Source organism: Amblyomma americanum, chromosome 1 (assembly GCF_052857255.1).
Source record: "Amblyomma americanum isolate KBUSLIRL-KWMA chromosome 1, ASM5285725v1, whole genome shotgun sequence".
NCBI classification, from domain to species: Eukaryota; Metazoa; Arthropoda; class Arachnida; order Ixodida; family Ixodidae; genus Amblyomma; species Amblyomma americanum.
This window is the reverse complement of record NC_135497.1, coordinates 214,405,773-214,423,334: the sequence shown is the minus strand read 5'-3', so window position 1 is coordinate 214,423,334 and position 17,562 is coordinate 214,405,773. Positions and strand designations below refer to the sequence as shown.

The following is a 17,562-nucleotide window of genomic DNA, read 5'->3' as shown; positions in this document are numbered from 1 at the left end:
ATGGAATGGGTCACGTTTCATTCAAAAGCAAGGAATCTGTATAGGATCATGCATTGCCCCCGTGCTTAGCGATCTTTTTCTAGCCATGCATGACAGAGCTCTCAGGAACCAATTTGAGCATTCCAGCGTTCAAAAAATTTTCCGCTTCGTCGATGATTTCTTAGTCCTTTTAGACTGCGACAACGAAGCTTTTATTCAGGAAGTGCCTCAAATTTTTAGTGTTTTTAAGGGTACTGTAGCTCCACTCGAACTGACCCACGAACTGCCGGACAATGATTCCTTGCGCTTCCTGGAGCTAAGGATTTTCTTCACGCCCAATCACGTGTGCTGGGCATTTGAACCGAGGGGCAAAAAGGCCATCCTACCTTATGACTCCGCTCACTCGAAGCTGGTGAAAAGAGGTATTATCCAGTCTTCCTTTCTTAATTCCTTGAACAAGTCATGTGAGCACAAACTTCAGGAAAGCTTCACAAACCAGATAAGCAGGCTCACGCACTCAGGGTACCCGCCACAACTGCTTAGTTCTGTTGCTGAAAAAGTTCTGAAAATTATCAAGCGCGAGAATAGGAGGGCTCCGGCTGAAGCGCGCAAGCAATATAAAAAGGTTGCTGTTATCCCCTACATGCACCAAATTTCAAACAACCTTAAAAAAATTGGAAGCAAAGCAGGAGTGGACGTCGTTTTTTCCGCCCCTCAGCGCCTTTCGCAGCTCTGTAGGATTGTAAATGAAAAAGAGAAAAGAAAAAGAGGCTGCACCATTCGGCACAGAGATCCATCTACTGCATGCGCGGAAGGCGTCGTTTACTCAATTCCTTTGTCTTGTAGCAAGGTATACATCGGCCAAACAGGCCGATGTATCAATGATAGGCTGAGGGAACACAAGAACGATTTATCTGGTACTTCACTCAGGAATCTGCCCGTACACTGCCGAAACTGTGACCCACAAAATCCATGCCATCCTTTGTTCGAAAAAGCCACTGTGATAAAAAAGCACAGGAACAAGTTGACACGTGAAATAGTGGAAGCAACCGAGATTGCTAGGCACGAGGGTGAATGTGTAAGTGCACCCTCGGTTTCATTGTCGAAAAAAGAGTTAATCTTTCTATCGGGGCCTGTTTGAAGTAGTAATGGTTTTACAAAGGAGTTAAACAAAAATTTTTTTCCCACTATTCTCTCCTTTTCGCTTTTATTGTTTTTATGCACCTCATCTTTTAGCCTTAGCCGTTTTTTTTGTTGGCTTCATCTTTCATGCTCCTCCCAGTTTTTTACCGTTTTATCTATCCAGTGCATTTTATCTTCTGTGTTTAGCCGCGTTAATTGTAGGCTTCACCTGTATCGTTAAATTTTCATTTGCCTATCCAATCACCACTGTGCTTTTTCATTGTTGGTTTTTGCTTGCCACTATGCTTTTCTTTTTTCGCCATGTTTGATTTTTGTTATACGCGTATATTTTGGTTCAGTGTTTTCGGGAACCGTCTTCAAAATTCTGTCTGTCATCTGCCCCATTTTTTCACGTGTCGGAGTGTTTCTTTCAAATGACTTGGTAAAGTTTTTTGCATCTTCTTGCTCTGCTTTTTCCTGCTCTGTTCAAAATTTTTCGGTTTTTTTAGCCTTTGTCATTTTGCCCCACCTGCCTTATCATCTCTGTTTCCACGAGCGCATAAAGCTTTCGCCGCTTGGTGGCGTCTCTGTCATGGGTATATATGCAGGGTTTCGATGATTCTTGAATAAAGTTGAAGTTCAGCGCCTGTGACGTCGTCCTCTGTGTTTCTTCTGTCCCTGTGCTCTAAACGCGCTGTCAACAAGAATGGATCATTACCAACTAGCCCGACAATTTGTCCTATATAACGCACCTTCTTCTTCTGCCTCTTAATACATGGCACATACCCACACGGGGTGATTGGCCAGGGTATAGTGGCATAAACAAGGAAATTTCCATAGGAGATTATGACAAAATTTTAGCACCATGCGTGAATGCTCTCGTAGCTTCTTTTTCGTTGCCCGCTCCATCGCGCGCTGAAAGCGGCCCACAGCACTTGCCCATTCGGCCTTCTTGCTTGAGAAAGCAAAAAACGTCGGAACGAAGTCTGGGTGCCGCGGTGACATTCGAGGCCTTCCTGCCCATGAATAAAACACTTCGTGATAGACTGCACACGCATTTAAACACAGTGCCTCGTCCGTATCTGTCACAAAGTGATTCCCGCACAGTCTTGACGTGCTTGACAGTGCCCAAGGGCGGCCACGATCGTCGAGCCGGCGAACTGCTTTTGTCCACGCTTCGCGTCAAAGGCTGCCCCGGGAAGCGCTCGGAAAGCGAAAAAATCCGAGTTTGCTTCCCTTTACATATTGGGCATTGCAGCCGCATGCAACATATTTCGTAGGTATCGCCAAATGCGTCGCGCTGAACGCCCGACGGCTGCAGCAACGCACCCCGCGTAGGAAGCCGGTTTATTACACTTCCACGGCCGGTCTCGAGTGGAGCGCGCGACCCTTCCATTATGTTTCGCGACACCGCCGCCAGGGGATGGGCGCATGCGCAGTCGCGTCGTGAAAAAGGCGGATTTGGCGTCTTTCGGCGACCCACGCACAGCGGAGCTATCGGCACCCGTTCGCAATGGGGAAAGCGTTGCGAGACAGCCGGCAATTGGGTAAAACGGGCGCCTCCTCGAGGCGCAGCCCTCTGATTGGCCGTGACGCATGCTTTGCCCCCCGCGGCCGCGTTGTGCGGCTCCTTCCCGTCGTCTGCTTTCGCCTGCACGCCCGTCATTTTTCGCGCTCCTCTGTTTCCTAGTATTTTTCGTTCTGCCGTTTTCCTTATCGTTATTGTAGATATTTTGGCTATTGAATCGCTTCTTTTAGTCTCGAATTTCGTGCTTTTGCATGTATTTGCCTGCCTGGTGTCTTTGTTCCGTGTGTCAGGATGGCCCGAGACGCGCGCTTGAAATTAAGCACGCGAAAAGCAGTCGGCAAAAAGAGACGCGCATGGAATGAGTAGAGCACTGCATCGTCGAGAACTGCAGCTTCGGTGATGCCGCAAGCTGCTGTACCCTCGGTGGATGCGGCTGGACTGAGCTCGCCAACAACAGCTTCGCCGGTGGACGCGGCTGAACAAACCCTGTTGACGCCAGCATCGCCGGTGGACGCGGCTGGACAATGCCGATCGCCGTCAACTTCGGTGTTACCGCAAGTCTCTGCAGTGCCGGTGGATGTGCCTGGACTAAGCCCGTGGAAAATATCGACTTTTGATACGCTGCAAGCCGCTTCGAATTCCGTGTCGTCGGAAGCGGCCGAGCCGCTGACCTAAGCCTAACATCGACTTCGGCGTTTGCGCACGCCGCTTCGTGCAGACGGACGCGGCTGAACCGAGCTCGCGTGCTCAACGCTTCGACAAGCACGCGCACAGCGGACCTTGGCAGCGCGCCAAGCCGCTGCCGCCGCTGATAACATCATTTGTTTTTTTAATATATATTTTGAGAAGAGCTGGGGGGGGGGGGGGGGGGGGTCTCGGCGAACTTGGCAGAGCGCCAAGACGTTGTGCGCTCTAAGCTGAAGCTTGAACATTCGCATTAGACACTCCTCACTGTCCTGTTTTTAACCTCGCAAGAAGCAGTTTCTCGCTTCAACCAAGGAATGGCAACAACCAGCAGAGCTGTTGCAGCACAGCTCGGTTACAGGCCTGGGAGCTGCCTGATTGGTAGGAGCCTTGAAAAAGATAAACAGAGGCTGTGCAGGTCTGATAAGGGTCACACCAATGCTGAAAAGGTGAAGAAGAGGATGGCCAAGAAGCACAAGCCTGACAGCACCCAGGACTACTGCCCAGGACTTTTGTGAATGTGTGGCAGATTCAAAGAAAATAGCAAGTGAATTTCTGAGCTTTTTTTTTTGTCAAGTGCCAATGCAATACAGAGGTTTTCATAATCTTTACATGAACAGATTTCTGTAAATTTGGTGTTATTGTGTTCAGCAATGACTGGGCAGCATGCTAAAGCATTAAATTTTTCCATATGATCAGTAAACAAAAATGGCAGAGTAAGCAAAACTTTGAATGCAATTTTCTCAGCTTTGCTTTTTCGATCAAATGCCTTTGCCTTACGGAACTTTTCATAATGTTTGCATCGACGGATTTTATTGAAGTAGGTATCATTTTTTTCAGCAACACCTCAGCTACATCCTAAAGCTTTCCAATTTTCATTAAACCCAATAGACTAGCAATTAGGTCAGATGTAAGCTAATTACTCCCACATTGTTTTTTTTTTCCTACTTTGTTATTCATTCATGACCTATGTGATGACTTTTTAAAAATTTCTTTAGCTTTAGGATGTGCAATGGGCCCTTAAGAATGACAGCATTACTTTAAAACTAGTTTTTTTAATTAAGAAATCACCATAATGGCCCGTAAGAAAAGACCTAAGTGGCATAAATTATTTTGCCATATCTTCATTTCTAGATGAGATATATAAAATCTGAATATATATTTGGAATTAGCATTCAAAGATATATCTGCATGCCAATTTTCAGGAAGATATGTTAAGAAATAAAAAAAAAAAAGTTTTCAAGACCCTCATCCCCCCTTAAGCAGCTTAAACATAACTTTCATTTGTTCATACGGATTGTCTGGCAGGTTGTCTATGTCAAGGGAGGTCTCGGAGCGAGCCATAGGACCCGGGTTAGATTCAGTGTCGCCAGAGCACAAAAGCAGGAAAATCATTGAAAAACATTCACAAGCAACATCAAAGCACACCCGCGGGCATGGGAAGAGAAGTAAACAGCGATAGTCTCAGTTCCTAGCATGCAAAGAATAGTGTTTATATACCTGCACGGTGAAGAAGCGAAGCATTGGAGGCGTGCCGATATCACTGTTCCCATGCCCACTGAAGGGAAAGCCAGCGTGTTGTCGCTTTAAATCCGGTGTGGGTGGCGATGCCATTGTCGATGACGCTGGACGGTTGTGGATGAGCGATTCAATGAGCAGAAAAGCCTGGCTGGGTAAAAAGCTGAAGTTGTCGGTGAAGCGAAGCCCAGGACTTGCAACAACCGGACCAGGGAAAAACGTCGAGTTAGTGCCTGCAGCCGGCGAAGTTGATATGGCGAGCGCCAGCACGGCCTGCACGGTGAAGAAATGAAGCATTGGAAGCATGCCAATATCACTGTTCCCGTGCCCACTCAAGGTCAGAGCTTTAAAGCCATCTGGGGCATTTGCATTTTAATGGTAGTTTAGGGCAAAAGCACTCCTGTACTGATATTTTAGTGCTTGTTTAAAACCTCTGGTGGTAAAAATTAATCCAGAGTCCCTCACATCGGTGTGCCTCATAGTCGCACCCTCAGCTTTGACATATAAAAACCATTCATTATTGAGGCATTTTCTCTATCATACTAAGCTACTGAATGCTTACTGCTAGAGTTCCGTGTTTTCCCATCCTGCTATGTTGATTTTGCAATGTTGTGCGAGATACTTTTGTTTTATTCTTCAAAGTATTTTTTTATTTAATTTCAGAAAGAAAAACTTTGAGGGGACATTTAAGCTCTGCCTTAAGGCTGTAACACAATAGCGTTAATGGGTTAATATGCGAATGGTTTTATGGTTCAAAGTGATATTGAAGCGAATATTTCGAATACTTCTGGCACACAAAAAAAGGTGGAATGGCACAGTAGGCATTTTCAAAATGGTGTGTTTTTCGAACACAGAAGGCCAGTACACGAAAAAAAAAATACATTGAAATTTTGTCATACTCATTGAAACTGTTTTGACGTCCTGCAAAAATCGCCACTGGAAACTGGGGATGTTGGCTTACATGCCCAGCCAACGTATTTGTGGCGGTATGATATCTGTCTATGAGACCCCCGTCTGCTGGTCTTAATTGCGATTGTGTCGGTGCGAGGCTATTGCTTTTAAGCAATGACTTTATGAACACCTACTAGATGTACGCATCGCGCGCCCAGCGTCACCCCGCGTCGGAAACGGGCACCCATCTCCATGGTCCTTGCGCCATTGCACTTTATTCGCGAATTTCATGCGGAGAAGAGCATCTGCGGCATCTACAGCCAGGAAGGAAGCTGTGCGTCCTTCTATTAGAGAGGTTTAGCATGGCGTAATCTGCTTCAGCAGGGAGCCACTGCGCATGCGCAGATCGCCCTGAGGATGCCACATGGCGCCAAGCACCGGCCAGCTGCTTGCACGCCTGCCTCTTCGGGACCACTCAGTGCGTGCGCACTGCCGGCGCGTGAACACTGCGGGTAGTGCCTCCGCAGAGACCTGGCAGGTACAGATCTGGGCGCCGCACTTCCGCCTGCTCGCGTCTGTTGCCGCGAGCATGTGCAGAGCGGTCCCCCGACATAGGAGCGGGAGCGCAGGCACACGGCGCAGAGTCTAGGCATTTGGCTGCGTGTGCATTGTGGTGCCATCTTGGAGGAGTTACGCTGAACTGAAACCTTAAAGCAAGAGTTCCATAAATGCTATTCGCTCATGACGAATAGTTATAGATTTTGAATAGCTAACATTCGGATCGAATCATATATCGAATACTTTAATATTCAACCAAATATTCGAAATTATCGAATATTCGCACAGGCCTAGCTAATGCCCGTATATGTAGAATTGGTCATTCTCAACTTTAAGTTCATAGATCTCTGGGAGTCCCCATACCACTCCTGGTGCAGTGGTGCAGCGGTTAAGTGATACACCACTGCCCTGCGATGGCAGGTGCTGCCAGCGGTGGGGCTTGTACGACCCAGATTGCTCTTCTCAGGCGACCTCTTGCGACCAACCATTACTTTAACTGCCACCTGCCACAGTGGTCGATGTTTGCTCACAATCCGGCGGGCAGGTTGTGATGACCATAGGTCACATGGCCTAGGTGGGCCACCTAAGTTGCTTCTCTGGGAATTTTTCACTTACAGCGCCAACGCCGAATTTTCTGCAGAATGGGAGCCCTAAAGGGACCCAGAAAGGGGGTCTCAATAAAGGTGCGATATGTCTTGGATGTTAAGACGATGGTTCATAATTATCCCCTAGCAAGAAATGCTTTAATGCGTTTTGTGGAAGCTGAGTTATATGCAGACAAAATTTGAACTTCCGCTTCTTTGCGCCTTTCCCTCTCCTCTCGCACGCTCCTCGCTCCTCCGCCAGCCCCGCTTACTCGGCCCCTCCTCTACCTCCGCCAGCTGCGGTGCGCGCGAAGTGGCCGCTGCCGCAGTAGCACGTGACGTCTGAAAGAGTTTGGCGCTGTGAACCAATGATTACCCCCGGCTGCTGACATCATTTGCAAGACGTGATGTCGTCTGCCAGGATTTCGCGCAAAAGCCCGGCACCGCGCGTCGCCGCAAGGTTTGAAAGCGGGAATTTTTAAAAATATACTGTAAATTTCCCGCTCTCTTTTGAGGTCCCGTATGCGGCATGAACACTCGGTGGCCTGTACTCTACATAGTGCAAACATTTTAAAGCCAAGCTCAAACACCCCTTTCAGTGGCCCTTTAATGCTATCATGCTAAAGCTGTGTGCATCATTGTTTTCCTGCTTGGATTTTCTTTTTGATTTAAATGAGGAACAGTTCATAATCGTGCACTGAACAAGTATCCTGTACTGGCGCATGCTCTAATTCAGCCTCCTCTTGTCTACGCAGCTGCCTTTGGTGGTCCTCCATCATTTGGCGGCAGTCCAACTTTTGGTGGGCCTCCACAGTTTGGTGGATCACCTGCATTTGGAGGCAGCCCTGCTTTTGGCGGAGCAGCCACCTTTGGCTCTACCACATCTCCGCAACAGTCACCTCAACAGTCATCTCAGCAGCAGCAGCAGCAGCAGCAGCAGCAGCAGCAGCAGTCGGGATTCATGATGTTAGTTGTCTTATCTTTTTTTTCTTAAAAAGGTTCAAAAGAAACATTTAGCAAAACCAAGCAAAGGTAGAAGTACTAAGTGGGCTGTGATTAGTGTTGGCTAGTTACAGAGTTGTATGTAATGCATTATGAGTAATTGATTACTTTTTGTAAGGTGTAACATTCTCAGTAAATCAATTATTTTTACATTAATCAATTACCAGTAATGTTACATTTTTTTTTTCCAAAAACGAATTTTAACCTGCGGTATAGCTTCGAGGACCTTGCACAGAATTCTCACGCATTACAGTGAGAGCAGTCTATCTGCAGAGAAGCCGGAGTGGCTTGCATTTGACTAGCCTCGTGTTCCGTGCTTTGCATTTCACATTTCACCATTAAGGCACAATGGTATATCATGTTTAATGAGCTTGGGGTTTGTCCCCTCAGAGCATATACAACAGCGAAGCACGCAGTTGTGCGTAACTTCAAAGGAGCCAAGACAGCCTATTTTCATGCATACCCTGCTTATTTCATTTAATTCCCAACACATTAAATTACAGTTCCCCTAAGTTTCAGTTGATTCTGTGCGGTAGATATTTTTAAAACAAATTTTTTATATATACTTCAAGACACACTTTCTGCTCCCTTTCCCCACTTTCCTCTTTTTTACTGTACGTGTTTTCTTATTTCCCTAGATAGTCCTCTTTTTGTGCAAACTATTGTGACTCAATCAGTCTCGAAGTGGAACCCAAAGAGAGTGCATCGTTTCCTTGGGAACCTTTCAGTCGATGGGGGTGCTTGTCTTCCCGGTGCTTTCCCTTTTATCTACTGTTCCCTGTGAGGGGTGTTCTGCTATTTTGAACACTAGTGATGCCTGCCTCGAGGTCATCGAGCGCAGTAGATGTCATGGCTCTATTTTTTTCATGCGCTTTGTGCTGTGTGTATGAATCGGAATGCCATACCAGATAAGCAACACACGTTCCAGCATGCTTGGCTTGCACTTGTGAACTGTGGCATGTGATGAGAGTGGACTTAAGCAATTCACATTGAGCTAATTGTGGAGTGTGCCAGAGCGCAATTGGTGTGGTGACACCAGGTGAATCTACACTCAACATTTGCCTGAAAAGCTCTCATGTTAGTAGCATGCAGTAGCTATGTTTTTGGAAATTTTATGCGTGTTGGCAAAGAATCTCCTGGAAAACCTGTACGTGGTTGGGAAGACGCTGTAGAAAGTCAGCAGGCAAATAGGAAAAGGAAGAGCTTGAGAACTTCAACGAAAAATATAGAACTGCAAAAATTGTCAAATTTCTGTGAGAGCGTCAGATAGTCTCTCCAAGGATGCTAATACAGTCTAGCCCGGTTATAACGAAGTCGGCGGGAATCGGAAATCACTTCGCTATATCTGCTGTTTCGTTATATGTGTACTATGAAAAAAAATACAAACATGGGCATACCGATTTATTGCCGCTGAAAGAAGTGGTCCAGCGTTCCCTGAACACGTTTCACAAGTGCGGACTTCAGGATTGTGGCTTCTATGTTTTCCAACTGCGAACCAAAGATCTGATTGAACTCCGGACTCCCGAGGTACTACATCCGTAGCGTGTCAACAGCTGCGATGGCCGCTGTGGAGTTGACCGGCTTAGCGGCACAACTAGCATTGTCGCATTCACTGTCGGAGGCGCTGTCCTCCAAGGTCTCTTCCATGACACTCCCGGCAACTTCCTCAGCCGTCAAGTCCTCAGTGGCAACAAGGTCTTCCCGGAGGCACAAGGTCCAAGTCGCTAGCGGAATCCCAAAGCTGCTCCAAGAAGGCCGTTGCGGCAGCACCATCAGCTGTTGCAGTGACGTCAATCGCGGCAGCTTCGTCCCCGGCAGGCGCCGCCTCTGCGCTGCTGCTTCGGGAGAAGCCGGCTTTTTCGAAGCAGTGGGCGATGGTCAGGTGCTTCACATCCCTCCAGGCTCCGCTTGCGAAGAAAATCGCGTTTACAAAAGGCACCTTCATGCCTGCCACGTTGTCGGCAGTGTGAACATCAATCAGGAGGTGCTCGATCACTCGATCGGCGCCGATAGTGGATATTAAAGTTCGCAATAAACCCCTGGTCCATGGGCTGCAGCTTGGCGGTAGTATGATGAGTCCACTGAGCGGGATGTTCTTCGATCGCACGTCCACGAACCACTTGTAAAGTGCGGCTTCTAGGTCGCCGTAAGTGGCGCATCGGATCCTCTTTCGGTCCCTGCTGCCAATGTCGGCGTCAAGAACGGCGTTGAAAACGCCGTCGATCTTGCTACCATTCTTGATTATTGTTGAAAACGTGGACTGTGCAATTTCAAAATTCCGTGCGATAGCACTCTTCTTGACGTTTCGGCGCACTTCGACCAAAATGGCGCGCTTCGTCTTCAAAGACAGCACCTTTCTCTTCCCCGTCGAAATGCTGGGGCTCGCGAGGCTCGACATAGCAGAGAAATGGAGTCAGTTTTGAGAAAGGGGACAGCTAAGTAGATCCGTTGAGGTGAAGTGGTCACGAAATATCAAAAGAAGCGGAACAAGACGGGAAACCGTGATGGTATCAATGCGGGCAGAAAACAAGTGACAATGTCATCACGTGCCATCTCGGCAGTGTTCGCCGTGCTCCCAACCTCGAACTATGTGACACTGCACTCATTTGTCCGTTCATCAGCTAGATCAAGTCGAATAACTGTCTTAATAAACAGCATACAGCTATCCGCGAAAACGATGACAATGAGCCACGCTTCCAACTTGCACAATGCTGCCGCGATTTCTCCGTGCCTTGCACACCGTGGCACCGACATCAAACAAAGCATGTGCTGCCACGCCTCCTGTAGACGCCAGTTCAGCTGTGGCGCCGAGTACGTGTAGCCTTTTCCGTGGCGAACTCGGGCAACATTTTGTCAACAAGTGAAATAACTTGAGTTTCTTCTTCATTTATCAAATTGTGCAAGCCATTGTCGTGCAAACCATCGTCTGCTTCAATGGCAGCTGCAGCTGCATGATTTTGGCCTTGACCACGGAGGAGGCGCGCAGTTTTTCTCAGTTTTTCCTGAACTAGACCTGCATAATGGCTGCACTGTTTTTTTGTTTTTTTTATGAAGGGCATCATGCAGAGGGCGCTGTGCTGGTCTGCTGAAACGAATGATGAGGTGCAGCACCGTGAGAACAACTTCATGTAGTGCAAGTGAATTGAACGGACCTTAAGAATACAGTGGTGGGAATGCTGCACCAATTGTGCCAGCCTGCACCATTGCATTAAACCTGCTACATGCTGCTAAAAATAAGTAGAACCCCGCTATAGTGAACTCGGATATAGTTAAGTGACACTGCGGTCCCATTTCACCTCCCATAGACGGCTGCACATTTTTTTTCGGTTATAGTAGGGGTTTGTTTTCAAATAAAACTGCTATATTGAAGAAGGTCTGGCCATGGCGACGTACCTCCCGCGGAATAATGACAACGCGGCACGCGCGAGGCCGATATTCACAGAGGTAAATGCATACAAAATATAAAATACCGCTTTTTTTTTTTTTGAGATAGCTTCACCACCAAGCTCGGAAGCTGTGAGGAGAAGCCAACTTCCTAAAGTCCTTGGGGCTGTGAGGCAGATCGCGCGGAGCGCACTAAATAAAAAAGTTAAGTGGACTATGAACGCAAAAAGGAGGATGTGCGGGTCTCTGAAAAAGGAAAGACAGCAAAAATGCAGTGAAGGGAAGAAACTGGCGAACATTCGCAGCACGCCAGCACGAAGCACAGGGAAGCGGCGGCAAGAAACAGAGGTGCGGCGCCACTGCGTGACCGGTGCTGCCACGCCTCGACTGTGTTGCGCATATAACTATCGCCTCTTAAACGACGCTGAGGCTGCGGACTATGACGCCGTGTTCACTCTTAGCATTTTTTTTTTCACATGAAATCAAACTCGCGTTATATTCATAGCTGCATTGTATTTGTGCAAATGCGGTACTTCCTGAAGACAAACAAAATCGAAAACGTCGTAACATGAAATGTGATAACTCAAAATAAATATTTATCACATAAACAAACAATAAGACTAGGATGGAAGGTATTTGTGAGTGCTTCTTTTATAAACCAACACAGTGTTTAGCAAGTAGCCAATGAATTACTAGAGAGCCATGCCATCACCAACAACTGATAAAAATTTTTGCTGGTCTGAGTCACTTTACTATAGAGAGGTTCTACTGTAGATGGTTTTGAATGAAATTTCACCAATGCTGCACCAAAATATTATTGTAGAAATCAAGAGCCATGGCGATAGTGACGTGGCGAAGGCTACCGCTTGATGTGCACAGGCATGACTCTGGTTCCTTGTCTTGATGTGTGACGAGAATGCTGAACGACAGAATCCAACCTTACCCCATTTCTCTTTCTATCCCTTTAGCTTCATCCCTTTAACTTCACCTTGTTAGGGTGCATGTGTGCTCCAAGCAGCCCTCTTTCTGAAAGAAATTCTGGAGTACTTCATCTGCTCGGTTAGCCTCATTAGCTGATGCTCGAGACCTCTCATTGTTGTCATGGTGGTTGTTCTCCTCTTCACTGTCATTACCGGTGGCTTCCTCAACTTCCTTCAAGATGCCAAGTGAAATGTCCTCACGGCACATGACAACGTCATCATAAGTAGCTTCATAATCATCCATTGTCACAGTGCCACACTTGGGAGCCAGTATGCTAAAAACAGCTGGTGCTTGAGCAACTTTGTCAGGCTCTTCTTGGTCTGTGGCCACTTCCTTGGAAAAGCCCGCATGATGGAAGCATTGTTGAATTGTTGTTGCTGTAACTTCATCCCACGAGTGAGCCAAAAGGTGAATCACGGCAGTGAGGAGGTCTACGGTGTGCTCTTTGCCCCTGTCCATACACAGCATCATCTTTCTCAGGACGTGGCGATGGAAGAATAGCTTCACACTGCGAATCACACTCTAGTCCATAGGTTGGAGTATGGCAGTCGTGTTCGCGGGGAGGAACTCCAGCTGGATAGAATTCAGGTCTTGCACTTCACCATGCGCTGTGCAATTGTCAAGGAAAAAAAAAAGACCTTTCTGCCTTTCCTAGTGAACCCTACGTCCCTATGCCTCAACCAGGTTTCAGAAATGGCCTGCGTCATCCAGGCCTTGGTATTTGCTTTGCAGAACACCGGCAGTCCTTTGAAACCCCTAAAAGGCTTAGGGTTTCTTTGCTTTCCCAATAACGAGAAGCTTCAACTTTTCGGACCCGTCCATGTTGGCTCCCACAAGAACAGTGACTCGGTCCTTGCTGTGCTCGCCTTCCGTGCAACTCTCACCTTTGAAGCTTAGTCTTGTTGGGAAAAAGTTTGTAAAAAAGAACCATTTCGTTCATGTTGAAGACGTCGCTGGGCTCGTAATTTGCGAGGACATCTTGGAGCTTCTGCTGCTGCCAGTCACTGCAAACATCTTTATCTACTGCGGCACATGCTATGGTGCGGAAAAGAAGGCCTTGGCACTTCTTGAAGTGGCTTAACCAGCCATCGGTGATTTTGAAGTCTTCAATTCCCATCTTGAGTGCACTGTCTCTCGCCTTCTCCTCCAGAATAGGCCCGGTCACTGGAAGGTTGGAGCTTTTGGCACACTTGAACCACAGGAAAAGTGCCTTCTCGAGGTCTTGGTGGTCAGCCAAACACATCCTTTTTCTGTCGGGGACGCCGCTGTTGTATGCCTTCTCAATTTTGTCATGATCCTTCAGAATCCTCAAAAGTGTGCAATACGGGATGCCATGCCTTTTCGCAATACCAGCCTTCGACTCCTTGGTACACTTCACGCCGTCAAGAACTTTTGTCTTGTCTTTTAAAGACAATGCATTATGGGGACGCTTTCTAGCAAATTCCTTCCATATTGCACACTCTTAAGAAGCTGTGGAACACTGCTGTGGAACAGAGAGCAAAATGGCATCCTGCACAAGGTATCATTTGATTGGATTGGATTCTGAATATTGACATCAGCAAAGACTGCATATGCGCAGTTTCGCTTTCGTTTATCCATGTTACATGCAAAATGGAGTTTCGGTTGTCGAACACGACTCAGCACTGATTTTATAGGAAATCAATTACAGTGAAAGCTTGTTAATTCGAATTCCACGGGGACGCTTAACGAGTTCGAATTAAGCCGAATTCGAAATAACGAAAGGCATGAAAAAAAACGCCAGAAACGAGACTGGGTTGCTAGAAAACACTTGCAACTCACTTTATTCATTGACGAAAGTAATCAGTGATCACTTTCTGCTTTTTTTCTTTGAAAGCAATGTTCATCACTTTGCTTTCCAAAGTGCGACATTGACGCAGAGCATCATCCTCGCCCTCCTCAAAACTGAAAAACAGGCGCGCGACACCGATCGCCTCCATCACTTGCGAAGCTGAAGGCCGCACTGGCGCCTCTTCTTCGTCGTCATCGACGACAGGTTCTTCGCCCGTTACCTGCGTGATGATGTCCTCGTCGGTCAAAGCACCACACACCACTGCACTGTTGTCTGCGTCGATGTAGTCGTCGAAGCTGACATCTTCCAGCGCATCACGCAAACCTGCGGGGATGATCCACTCCTGACTTGGCTCACAAGCTGCTTCCGTGCCTGGGCCCTCATCGGCCACACTGAAGCCACAGTGCCGGAAACAGTTAGAAACTGTTGCTGCCGTGACCTGATCCCAGGCACGCACCAACATATGCAAAGCTGTGAGCAGTGTCACAGAGTAGTCCGTGCCCGCGCACAAAACCAAGCGTTCCAACATGTGGCGCCTGTAAAATGACTTTACATTCTTAATGACGCCCTGGTCCATGGGTTGCAGAGCTGCAGTTGTGTTCGGCGGGAGAAAGGCCAGCTTAATAGTCTTCAGTTCCACATCAACCATGTGTGCGGAACAATTGTCCACACTAAAAAGAACCTTTCTTCCACTCAGTTCAAACTTGCGGTCGAGCTTGATCAGCCACTGTCTGAATATTTCCCGCGTCATCCACGCTTTACGATTAGCGGTGTATTCCACTGGCAGCGTCCGGATGTTCTTGAAGCAGCGAGGCTTCAGGGCCTTACCTACGACGAGCAGGGGCAGCTTCTCCGTCCCGGTCATGTTTGCTGCGACCAAGACGGTTACGCGCTCCTTGCTACGCTTCCCGCCTGCACAGCTGTCTCCCTTGTAAGTCATCGTCTTACTTGGTAGCAGCTTGTAGAAGAGCGCTGTTTCATCCGCATTGAATATATCATGCGGCGAATAGGCTTCCAGGTACTCCCGCAAAGCACCCATTTGCCACGTCGTGCATGTCTCGCTGTTGACATCTTTGCTTTCACCCGACAAAGCGCGAAACACGATGTTGTGCCTGTCCCGGAAGCGATGAAGCCAGCCTTCTGAGGCGTTGAAACCTTCGATGTGAAGGCGAAGCGCGTAGTCTGCTGCCTTCGTCATGACCATCAGGCCACTCACTGGAATGTCCTGGCTTCTCATCTCTCTTATCCAACTGACCATCGCGTGCTCCAATTCCGGGTGCTTCGCAGGCCGAAGTCTCTTGCGACTGCTGGCGAAAACTTCGGTTTCATAGGCATCCTCAATCGCTCTCTTGTTCTTGATATAAGTTGAGAGCGTGCTTTTAGGGATGCTATGCTTCTTCGCAATTTCCAATTTGCTTGCCTTCCCGGCATCCACTTCACGAAGGATTTCTACCTTCTCCTTGAGCGTTTTGGCGCTGTAGCCTTGGCCGCGAGAAGACATTGCGAACTCCGCAACGATCGAAGGAAACAGCTCTTAAGACTCGAGGCACGGATCGCACAGCAGCAGGACGATTCCGGAGCGTCGAAGAAAATACTAGGCCTAGTGACACGACACAAAGGGCGACCCGGCACAACGAGCAACCCACAAGAAAAAAGAACCTGTTGCTACTCGCGACACCTCGCTGCCCTCGCCCCCTCGCTCCGCTCATCCGGGACTGAGCTGATGGAGATGATAGTGGGTGAGCTGGATTGGAGCGTTCGCGCCACCTATCGTTACACAAAGAAAGCTTGTAGTGAAGTATGAAATATCACCACGCGGCGGCGCGCAGTTCGAATTATCCATGGAGGAGCCGACGTGCGGACGAAATAACGAGTTGGTTTACCCATAGACACCTATGGAGCGTGGCCGGACCATAACGGTCAGTTCGAATTATCCAAAAGTTCGAATTAACGAGGTGCGAATTAACGAGCTTTCACTGTACTTGTTTTGAAATTGTTTCATTTAAAGGAGTTCTCGTTTATGCGAGTTCCGTTTAGCGCGCGTCCACTGTAGTACGTTCTGTCCTTGTGTTTTGCTCATGTGCCTCGGCAACGCTGCCAACATTGTCCAAAATGAACCTGACGAATGCACATGCAAAGAAAAAATAGCTCTTAAGAGGCTTAAATAGCGGTAAATTTCACTCCTGGTAGATTTATTAGGCTTATGGCACTCGGCTTGCTGGCCCGGAAGACGCGGGTTCGATCCCGGCCGCACGGTCTAATTTCAATGGGGGCGAAATTCTAGAGGCCCGTGGACTGTGCGATGTCAGTGCACGTAAAAGAACCCCAGGTAGTCGAAATTTCCAGAGCCCTTCACTATGGCATAGCCTGAGTCGCTTTGGGATGTTAAACCTCCATAAACCAAACCAAATCAAACCAAACCAGATTTATTAGGCGTCAGTGCATAACCTCGAGTAAGGTTTTGAAGGAACTAAAGCTGATAGCCCGATTTCATGGCCCTCAATTGTAATCGATGTAAAATTGCTGTCATTATCGTAATATTTGGTTTGTTTATACGGTAGAGCCACGTTAATTCAAACCTTCAGGGCTGAATCTTGGTGCACATAACTAGGAGTTCTAACTAATTTGAGCCACTTCCAGTGATGGGGTGGCATTCTCCGCAGGTTGGCATACAGTGACCACATTGTACCAGTGTGGTCTCGAGCTTGTGTTGTTACCGGATGTCTTCCACCTTGGGAGATTGCAATATATTTAGTGCAAGTAAATAATTTGAACCAAATCTCTTCATTGCAAACACTTGTAGAGGAAACAGCAAAGCGCATGGGACACACATGGCAACGCCAAGGCAGTGAGCAGAAGAAAATGTCAGTGCTCCTCAAGGCAAGGACCACACATGCACGACAAAGCACTTCTTCACTAGAAGCATGGTGATGATGTACTGCTAGAGATTATCTGTGCTATGCTGTGAAATGGCGATGCCGTGGTTGTGGCCCTCTGCTACAGCATCATAATTCTAGTGAAGCGAAGTGTCCGCACTCATCCAAGAACAATTGCTGTGATTGGTGGCGTGTTAATTCATTGCGGCTATCTGTTACTAAGTTCCTTGAATTGAACGCGTTTGAGGGTGCTAATAGTTGCATGACAATTTTTAAATCTCGCTGGCTGTTTTTTAAAAAAGGACCACTGCTAAAGCAGTTGTGGAATAAAACGACAGAAATGGGCATTTATCAACATTTTCTACGAATTTTGCACAGAAAGTTTTGCACTAAAGTTGATACAGAAGTTTGCTAATTTACCTTTGTTAAACAGAAAATTAGGCAGTTTTAATAAATATGCAGACCTGGTCAAGACTCTGCCTACAACACTGCAGCTTGAAATCTTTGTGCAGTGTGTTGTATTTTTTGAGACTTTGGCATAGTTTAGCTGAAACAGCTTGTATATTCGCATCTTTTTTTGCCTTATTTCTCAGTGTCGGGCTTCTGCTAAAAAACGCACAAGGAAGCTGTTCTAAACTGAATTTT

At 47.4% G+C, this 17,562-nt stretch overlaps 1 protein-coding gene across 1 annotated transcript in view; it reads left to right on the top strand.

Annotated features, from left to right (window-relative positions):
- Positions 1 to 17,562, top strand: part of LOC144114600 (uncharacterized) — a 200,596-nt gene that overhangs the window by 152,192 nt on the left and 30,842 nt on the right. Inside the window, 1 exon segment of the mRNA XM_077648452.1 lies at positions 7,620 to 7,830. Within this exon segment, the coding sequence (XP_077504578.1) occupies positions 7,620 to 7,830 (211 nt within the window).